The sequence below is a fragment of the Sinocyclocheilus rhinocerous genome, unplaced genomic scaffold (genome assembly GCF_001515625.1).
Source record: "Sinocyclocheilus rhinocerous isolate Xijiao unplaced genomic scaffold, SAMN03320098_v1.1 scaffold1179, whole genome shotgun sequence".
In the NCBI taxonomy this organism is placed as follows: Eukaryota; Metazoa; Chordata; class Actinopteri; order Cypriniformes; family Cyprinidae; genus Sinocyclocheilus; species Sinocyclocheilus rhinocerous.
The window spans coordinates 388673-399254 of record NW_015664997.1 but is presented as its reverse complement, the minus strand read 5'-3'; the positions used below and the strand labels follow the sequence as shown (position 1 = coordinate 399254).

The following is a 10582-nucleotide window of genomic DNA, read 5'->3' as shown; positions in this document are numbered from 1 at the left end:
GAGGTTGTTTGGCGATTGTGTATACAAGCCGGGTACTACAGCATTACAACAGAACACAAGCTTTTTAAATTATCTAGAAATTACTAAATGGCTTTACAACTGAATGTGCTATTAAATTCACAACTGACCGAATTTCTCTTGCATGCAAACGCTAAAGAATTTAACTCTATAGAGGGTATCCATAGCCTAACTTTGTTAGTTGTCGATCCGAAAGCTTAACAGTTTTGACAATTTCTTAGATTGACTACAATTATTTTCCTTGTGTGTGTGTGTGTGTGTGTGTGTGTGTGTGTGTGTTTCTGGATTTTGGATCTTTTACACTACGCTTTTGTTTGCATATATTTTATGCTTCAGCCAGCAGTTCTAATCCGACAGCCGTCTGCCTCTTCCATTTCGTCCTATAATGAGATCAAAATACAAGAAATCAATTATTAAACTCTCCACATGGCTCCTTCTGGACCAGATTAATTGTTCGAGAGGTAGCCTACATTTTAGATTCTGGTACAAAACAAATTTAGGTAAACTCCATATCAATAAAACCGTTAGGCCGAAATTATTTGTAAAATACATCAGAATAATGATAATTGTTTGTGACTAAAACATTTTTTTTTTTTTTTCGGTCTTGGTTTTTTATTAAATTTGGGCAAATTGTGATTTCCGATCCATTTCGAATTCAGTGAACTCTCTACAAAAGTAAACAGCATGACTAAAATCCGTTGTTATTATAAATATATAATAATAGCTTAGCTATACTAAATCTAATACAAATTGAATTGTTTAAAAATGAAAGTGCGTTGCTTTAAGTATAGCGTCTTTCATGAACTGCTAACTGCAATCAAATGATTTGCAGTTGTTTAATATGACAAAGCTGTAAAATACAATTTCAGACAGAATGTTAAAATTATTTGTTACGCCGTTCAGATATTTAAAAGTTCGCTTAATAATAATAATAATAATAATAATAATAATAATAGCCTAATAAAAAATCTTAACTAATAAATAATAACATCTCGAATTTTGACAATGGCTAAAGATTCAAATGTATATACAAAAAAGGTAAAATGTTTGCACAATCTAAAAACATTATTATTATTATTATTATTATTATTATTATTATATTTCATAAATGGTATGTGAAAACTTACCGTCGGTTTTGATACCAGGTCTTGACTTGTGTGTCTGTGAGGTTTAGGGCTGCTGCCAGGTCCATTCGGTCTTGCACGCTGAGGTATTTCTGTCTCTCGAAACTGCGCTCCAGCTGGTTAAGTTGATGGTCGGAGAAGGCCGTCCGCGCTTTACGAGGTTTTTTGGAGCGGCCTGACGGACTGTCTCTCGAACTAGAAATTTCCCGATCGCCCTCTTCTTTTGTCCCTAAAGAAGTTAGCACAATAAAAAATTAAGGAAAATGTAGGCCTATTTTAAAAATTATCGAATGTGTCCATTTATATTTTATTTAAGTGAGTTTACTAAAAATGAGAACACAGTCTAATAATTTAGTAATTACTGTTTAAAAGGTTTATTTTGGTAACTTGAGATTGTTATAGGCCTCGATTACATACGCAAATCTAAATACGGTTCGGTCTGATTATTTCGTCTTGGTATTATGAGTATCAGGGTCTTTAGGGGAAAAAATCAAATTGCAGGTAAACAAAAATATACACATTTGTCTCCCAAATAAATTAGGTATCTCGCATGTCGAAAATATTACAGCAAAACGAGCAGGATCGATATTTCAATCTATCTCTATTTGTAGCAGTTTTTGCTGGGCTCCGTGATCCCCCCTCAAGGAAGAACAATAATCTCTCTAATTGACTCACTAGGGAGGATTCCACACCGGGCAAAATTCACCAGCCTTTACATCTGTTATGCTAATATCAGAGAATAACCTCAGTGACCGGCTACCAATATTGTTTTTGTATTGCAATACTGGTTCTTAATGAAATTACAGACAAAAAAACAAAAAAAACATTTTATTTAGCTTTAATAGGGACGTCTTTTTTATTATAATAATAGGCTAAGTAAAATGTTATAGGTATTGTGTACAATTGAATGCATGTAATATTTAAGCGGTTGGTCCACAGCGTTTATTGCTACAGCCCAGTCAAGAAATATTTACGTTTAGTCGAAAAATCTGTTATAATTAGGATATTTTATTTAATGTGAACAATTAGTTGTGAAGAATTCCATGCGCTTTCAACTTCACAATGAAGAAGATACTTCTTTAAACTCACAGCTTAGATTTGCAATATTAAAAAACACAGAAAAGTTTCTCAAGATATTTAAATGTTTTTCGATATTTTCGTAATCTATTTGCTAATGTTATTTTTTGTTTCGCGGTTCAGATGCAATGTTCATATTACTGTGTAAGTACAACGTATTGACAATAATATGTGTATTTTGGCAATTCTTCTGAATTTCAAACTGCTATTAATTATTGATTCAATTTTATTAACAAAAAGTATTAATTTCAAACGGATACTGTGATCTAAAGGTCTACCCTACGTTTTTATTATGTATTTATTTAATTAGCATGTAAAACGCACTCTTACCGTTACATTTGAAATCGCTCTGAATGTCATCTCTTTTGTCCAGTTTGCTTCTGTTTTCTTCTTGCTCTAGTTTGGGCCTGATGCCGTCCGGGGCGGTTCCGCTCTCTGTTTTGGGGCTGTGATGTGGAGATGGTACACTGGTGCTGTAAGGAGCGCACGCTGCTAGCGGTTTACTGTCGCCCAAAATGTCTTTGATTAGAAAGGAGGAGGTGGCAGTCCTGGGGGCACAGCCAGCCTGACCAAGCGGATGAGGCTGGGGTGAAAGCTGCAAACTCTGAGCCTGACTGTGATGATGATGATGATGATGGTGATGGTGATGCTGAAGGCTGTCTTGGACCAGATGCGACTCTGGATGCTCCATCGTAACTGAGATCGGGGATGAGGGGGATGTTCCCACAGTGTCTATCTCCGAACATGGTGATGGGGTCGCCTGGCTCCTGAAATCCGCTGTTCTGTTACTGTCAACGAGGCGAAAATCTCCGTTCATCAGTACTGAGCTGCCAGAATTGGTTGTGGACAAAATAGTGTCTATTCCGAAACTAGACCCACTGGATCCTTCCATAGTATAAGAAAAGGATGAGCACTTAAGTCGTCTTCATAACAACTTTCCTGTACAATTTTGTAAAAGAAAAAAAAACTTAATAGGAATCAACGAAACGACTAACAAAACTCAAAGGTTAACGCAATAAAAAAATCCCCGAAAAAATACAAAATAAACATTTCTTACGCGCAAATAAAAATCCTTGCACTTATTAAGGCAAAGAAAAAGATAAATATAGCCGGCGCTCCAAGGTGTTGTTACATTCAAGGTGAAATGTGGAAAGCAAGTGGATCTGTGTAGTCCACGTCCTTTTGTTATGGTTATTGAACTTTCTTTCAAAGTTGAGGTGTGGAGAGATTGGGATGCTCTAACTCCTCGGCATCACGCTCCCTTTTGCCACTAATCGTTGTAGTGTTGCTCTACAATGACTTCCTACATTGACGTCATATTTTCTCCTTTATTATAACACGCTCCTCGTGTTCCCCATCTCTCCTCTCATTGGCTACGTGGTCACGCGTCTGTCCAATCAGCGATTTTTATTTCATCATTACACTTTAGAGCCACTCATTGATTCCGCAATGCTCTTTTGAAACCTTCCCTCCGCTATAATGTCTCAGACTGCATCTTCATTAGACATAAATACGTTTATGGTAACACTTTACATCATTGTGTGCATGTTACACATATTGCTTGTTGCTAAAACTAATTACCACACAGTAATAAAAAATTAAAAAAAACAACAACGTGAAATTACTAGATGTTCCACAAAATAATTTTTAAAAAAGTACGCTATAGTTCACTAATATTACCCAGCGACTAACTAATCAATTACACTGTAATTATAACATTCCGTATTCCGTCAATTAAAACGTAAACATATAAATTAACAAATAATATCAAAAGGGTTTACTTATTCAGCTGTGAACTTTGTTTAATTATTGCATTGTTTACTTGTTTAGTATTCATTCATTACATAGGCTATGCTTTGAATCAGCCTACGTTGTGTTTTTTTTTTTTTCTTTTTTCTTTTCAGGTTATATTTCTCCAAAAGCAAACCTCACAATAATAATCCCTATAGGCAAAACAAAATTGTGTCATTTATTCTTTTAAGAGCACAGAGACAGTGAAACGTGCTAGAGAAATAAGCCCGTTTTGAGCTGATAGTCATTGTGTGTGTTGGGCCCTCTGAGTGAAAGCACTGATTCTAAATAGCTCAAGGGAAATAAATTATGGCGAATATTGTACATGACATATGCCCGACTCATATCTTGCCTATTTTCTTCTAAATAAACCCTGGGCCTATTCTAGATTTATAAATCAGCTTCATTTCGTTCACTTTGTTTATACACGAGAAGACAAAGTGCGTTAAATGGAAATATTTTCAGATTGGGGAGAAGAAATTAAGTACCAACGAATGTATATGCGTTTGAATCTTTACCTCTCGATAAACATTAGGAGGGAAAAAATTCTTGATAAAATAATAATCATCTTACAACACTGTTTAATGCACGACTATTGATTGTTAATTTTGATTTACAGTTCAAAATGTTTTAGGCTATAGGCCTATGCCGTTGAGTGCGTAGATTTATACTGAGAAGAGGATGATGATGATGCGATATGGAGGTATCTGATGGTTCACGTGCTCTCCAACAGACGGACTCAGAGCTGGTTATATCAGGATGCTGCGTTCACTAACGTAGGTTTGTCACGGTCGAGCTTTCCGTGGATCGCCAAACCTGTTTGCAACCTCCTCCTAACGGACCGAACCGAGTTTTTTTTTAACCTCTTTTATTTAGCTGAGCGACGTGGGAGTCATCATTTAGGTTTGTTCTGCGCCCCGCTTTAATTTCTTTCACAAAAAAGATACTAATGTTTAGAAAACAGTTTTATGTGGTTATACAAAGTTTATAGATGTTTTTATTTGTATTAGGCTATAATAATTATTTACGTTTATTATATGTGCCTGTCTTTTTTTTTTGTAACGGATTCCTCGAACATATGTTTTGGAAAGACTGTTTAAAATACTGCAATCAAAAACATAAGGGATTGCATGTTCTCTTTTCGTACATGTTCCTCTATTCGTATAATTCGTATAATTCGGGTTGGGGGACTCTTTAAATGTTCATTCTGTTTAATAATTCATACTGATTTGCATGATTGTACTGGAGACTGTCTTTTAAAAATATTTTGTTTAAAAGTTTCTTTGGTTTAAATGTTATTTCTGTGCCACGTATTTTGCTGTTTCTTGCGGCGACCTAATAACTGACCTGTTACACATATCTTGGTTAGAAGTTTCTGCAAATCGGGTGACTAAACAACACTACAACAAAAGATCTACGATGCTGTATATCCACACATGCTAATGTCAGTTTGAATTATATAAAAATCGTGCTTGGCTTGCTAGCTTGTCATTCTTAAAATGTCTGTATTTTGCACTAGAGTGAAATAATTTGTTAAGTCGTGGCTAATTGGTCAATTCTTTTTAATAACACACACTCCATGACATGATTTTACACACGCTGTAATAACACTAGGCGGCGACAAAGCTATCTCAGAATTCCTGTCAATAATCGCTTGAAGATTGCTGGTTAATGCAGGGCAAAACCTCTCATATGTACACAGACCGACATCAAGTTTTACCAACAGCCAAATTCAACTAAATGCCTAAATAGGTGTCTTGAATATCTGAGGTGGTTACATAAAAAAATTAAGATAGGCCTACACTGTAGTTAACTTATGATTGTACTCTGAACTGACTTTAATGAATTACATCTAACAATTTTGCAGTGACGTCTAAATACAATTGACTTCCAGCCAAAAAATTTATTTTAAAATGTTTTAGAATATTTTTATGCATATAATTATTTGGCCATATGATATTTGCTGCCATAGCCTACAGATACGCTCGCCCTTTTAAACATATACTATTCAAATTTACTAACTAATTGAGTTAGAGGAGTGAAATGTGTTTTGCCCCAAGATATGTGAAAATGATCTATTGGCAATGTATGTCTTTCCGTTGAAGAAAATCAAAGCGATGGTTGAACACGCCAGTCAATCTCATGAGACTCCAACAGCATGTTCATTAACAGTTCACTAATTGCAGCAACTCATTGAGCCTCAATCAATCACTTTATTAGGTTTAAGGGCGCCGCTGGAACAAACTGAATACAACCAGTCAGGGTATCATCTGATCAGCCGGGGCTGATGGTCGATGATCCGACGGTGAAATTGTAGTTTGCTCTGTATTGATTCCCCTCGCGGCCTTTTATTGAAACTGTCACCTCGCGAATGCTGAAGGCCTCACGCTGTTTGCAGACACACAGGTCTCTCTACTTTGTCATATACATAGTGCACGGTCTCGGTACGCATTTATCAAACGTACAGAATGTTAATCTAATATCCTAAATAATCTGAAAAAGACACATCGTAGAAACAAACAAAACAAGTTGAAAATATAGATTTAGCTAAATGCAGGCTAATTAGTGATGCTTTAAAAAACTTTATGCTCTTTTTCAAATTTTCTTTACTCTTCAGTTCCAATATGGTTTATGTATGATATATCAAGATTTATTCATAGTCCAGGGCAAGTTTATGCAATTATTAACAAACTATGAAGTAGCAATGCAACTACATGAACCCCAAATTAATTGATCTTGAAATTAACAGTAGGCTAACGCACTGATAGGCTGCTACTTTGTTGAACGCGAGCTATTTCTATTGACTATTATATTTGCCACTTGTACGCCTAAAATGTGACACTAGGTGTTCATTTAAATTAAAGACTTACATTTAAAAGTCCTCTCATCTATGCATATTTCAAAAAAGCCTGGAATAAAAAATAACCTGAATCACGATGTTAAAGACAACCGAGTAAGTAAGTGCTAGTGTATTTACACATATAGGCTACTGTAGATCTATGGAAACGGATGTAATCACAACAGTGCGGGTTATAATCAGAATCTATATTAACCTGTCTTTATATATATTTGAGGAATGCAATCAAGAAGAGACATTACTACAAATATTGTATTTACATTGTATTTACACGCGACAAGCTATGAGACTTATTAAAGGCATCCATACCATAGATGTCGTGCACATAATTATATTTACAATTATTTATGTATAAAAATGAAAGTGTTGAGTATTAATCAGTATTTAATTTGTAAGTGTCATAAAAGCAGGCTATTTTAAGGGATACTGCATTTAACAGGCAGTGTGCTTGAGCGGGGACAGCATTGGACAGAACACAGTCTCACACAAAAATACATCTTTAATCAGAGAATCATGGGTCTGACAGAAAACAAATTAGCTGTCTCTCTCTAAACATGTCTAACATCTTTATTTGAGCGGACAGGAAAAGGCTAGCACAAAATTGTTATTAAAGTCAAAATTCAACAGGAAATATTATTTTAGAAGCTCTTGTATGGAAGGTTGGTGCTCTCTGTGAGCTGTGACATTTACAGCAGTGACTTTCAGGATCCCAATATTACAGTTTTTACTAGATCTTAACAGCACCCCCACCCCTCAACAGTGCTTGAATTTACACTGTAATAAAACATGTGACATTCAAGTTTAATTTGAAGTGCAGCTAGTATTAATCCAAAGGCAAACAAGGAGGGGAAATAATAAGCCTAGAAGAAGGACACAGGAGGGCCCGTGGCCTAGATGAACATCAATTAGGCCTACAGTTTTAATTCAACACCCAAATCAAATGTTAAAATGAGAGCGAAAGCGGGAGAGGGGGATAGCGCGTAGAGTGTCATCGGCGAAGTCTCTGTCTCGTTTTGTTTATGTAAAACAGCAATCCATCCAAGAACTACAATGTAAATTTTAGTAAGCGACGATGACACATGCAGCACATGCAGCACATGCGTGCCCATCCCCACATCGCATCTCTTTGTTAGTTGTTCTGGTCTACTCTATGCTTGCTCAAGGAAAGCACGTTGATTTGTGCGCTCCGGCCACAGACCGGCCCTGACAACGTTGTTCTAGCAGTCAGAAGGGTCTTTACAATCACCTAATTACCAGAGCTGTCAATCAGCGCGGGCCGCGGCTGGCTCTGACCGTGTCCGCGAGCTGCATTCCTGCGCGCGGCTGAGCGCGTGATTGATCCGTGCTGATGGCGTCGAGCCGCCTCATGACGTGTGATTCTGTGGCGCGTGCACGCTTCACAAAGGTAATCGGGGGATCAGGAGGGGTCAATGCCATTTCCTATTACCTGAAGTCTAAAAGCGCAAAAAATCACGAGGAAATAATACAGAAGAGGGGGAGAATGAGGGGTGGAGGGTGTGAACGCTGCGCATTGCTCAAGGGGCGAGCGAGCAATTGAGCAAGACGCGAAAATGATTTCCTTTCAAAGCAACAAAAGCCAGATTGAGATTGTCCAGCACTGCTTTAGTCAGATTTAAAACCGTTCGCACGTTATTACAGTGATAGGCATCAACACTGACAGAATGGTTGGAGGCTAAATCAGGGATAGGCCTGTCTGTGTGTTTGCTGGAGGCCTTCACTGCTGTCATCCAAAATACGTTTAGCACCTATATGGCAGACTCAGCTTTCAAAATCAGTTTTTACAAAACAATGCATAATAGACTAATTTTAACACATATGTGTATGTGTTTCTGCTGTACTGTGCATTTATTTAAAAAGCCCACCTTACAAAAAAAAAAAAAAAGAATGACTTGAATTTAATTGTGCGTTTATGTAATAATATACGCAGTGTATAAACAGGCTATCGTTGTTCGCTGCTCATTTTAGTAACACAATTAAATGAAGCAAAACGAAAACATTGTGGATTGTAAATAGTTGAATATAAACATGTCTGTGCATATAACAATTAGCATGTAATAATAATAATAATAATAATATGAATATGTAATTAATAACGTGTACGTAATAACAACCTTAGCTAATTTTATTAAATATTTTAGATATCAATTTATACATGTGTTTTACTTTAAAATTTGATTTGTATAACTATATATATATATAGAGAGAGAGAGAGAGAGAGAGAGGCTACATATTTCTTTTGGTAAACTGCAATAGTAAGTTATATTAAAAGCTATTACAAATAGAATAATGGTGCCTTTATTTCTCATTGGAGAAAAAACTACCCCAAATTATTAAATTAATCGCACAAATCCATTTTTTTTTTGTTTGTTTGTTTGTTTTGAGGGAGTCATATATTGTAACCCTGTCCTATAGCAGCTAAGCGACAGTTGGCTGGGAGGAAGACGATGACGACCGCCTGTCAAGAACATTTACGTTCATTATAACCCATCGCACTGTGTACGTCGGCCCGTTCACTTTTACGTGCCCACTGTGTGCGAGAGAAGAAACACGGCAACAACACAAGACGACACAGTGTAAATTGAGAATCAAGTGGGTAAACAGTGTGCATATGGCTGCTGCACCTGAAGGGAGCAAAACGAACGTCACTAATGAACCCCGGCAAAACAGTGGCGCGAGTAATGAGAGATAACACTGCATTTTGCAACACCGAAAATAAAGGTGAAATCATCAATGAGCGGGAGCAGGGGAGAAAAAAAGAGGGGGGAAAGCAAAGCAATGATTAAATGATCAAAAGCTGGCGGAGTGAGTCTCCATGTCACTGCCAAGCACACTCATCTACCTACAAGTGAAAGTTAGGTTTCAAGCACAGTGTAATTATAGCTGGGAATGTCAGTTTGACATTAATGCAGCCAGCAGAAATTCCCTAATTGGCCTCGGAGGAGAAAGTGAACCAGAAAATATATTAACATTAAAAAAAAAACATATTTTGCCTAATCCTTTCACTTTACAACAATATTTGAAGACCAAAATGCCCCAGGCATGAGATTTAAATGAGCAATTTTGTTTTTGAAGGAAACAGCCAATGAGACAGAAAATAGACTAAAGCGAAATCATTAGAGTATGAGAGCTCCTGACAGGCCTGCCTGGCTGACTGGCTGGCCTGTCACAGGGAGTCTGTGTTCTTGAGCTCCATGCAATGAGCTAAGCAGATAACATGAAAAGACCTATAAACGTGCAGCCAGAAGTCAAAGCCTATTATCTGGAAATTCAAATGCAGTGGTGAGGAGGAGGAAGAGCTGCTGGAAGGGGGGCGAGGAGGGCTGCAGGCCTCGTTCTCGGGGGGGGGGGAGCAGGCCCTTGTTCTCACCTACAACAACAAAAAAAGAACCAAGAGTTGTAACTGCCTCTGGTATCTAATGTCAACTTACAGTGGCTGTGGGAAATATGTCCAAATGTCGTTCATATACAGCTGAAAAACTGGAAAGGTGGAGAAATGGTGGAGAAAGCTGCAAAAAGTTTAAAGTGGGAAGTGCTGGTTCTGTAACAGGAGAATGGGCAGATGTGATATGACCATATCAGGGAAACACAGCAAAGTGCAGTCAGGAGATGTTAGGCTAGTCTCCTGGTGATGGAGCAGCTGAGGCTGACATGGCCCCAGGCTTGCCACTGCAGGGCACTCACTCGCCCGCACTGC

At 37.4% G+C, this 10582-nt stretch overlaps 1 protein-coding gene across 1 annotated transcript; it reads right to left on the bottom strand.

Annotated features, from left to right (window-relative positions):
• Positions 1–343: 343 nt before the first annotated feature.
• Positions 344–3489, bottom strand: LOC107730693 (barH-like 2 homeobox protein). The gene is made up of 3 exons (XM_016541567.1): positions 2550–3489; positions 1146–1371; positions 344–398 (listed from the first exon to the last, which is right to left on the bottom strand). Exons 1-3 carry the CDS (start codon positions 3109–3111, stop codon positions 344–346), a joined length of 843 nt encoding a protein of 280 aa, XP_016397053.1. The 5' UTR covers positions 3112–3489.
• Between the last annotated feature and the right edge of the window lie 7093 nt (positions 3490–10582).

Coding starts and splice junctions, on each gene's coding strand:
- LOC107730693 (XM_016541567.1), bottom strand. CDS start 3,111: ATGGAAGGATCCAGTGGGTCTAGTTTCGGAATAGACACTATTTTGTCC. Junction 1,372..2,549: donor GAGCGATTTCAAATGTAACG/GTAAGAGTGCGT, acceptor TAACTTCTTTAG/GGACAAAAGAAGAGGGCGAT. Junction 399..1,145: donor ACCTGGTATCAAAACCGACG/GTAAGTTTTCAC, acceptor ATCTCATTATAG/GACGAAATGGAAGAGGCAGA.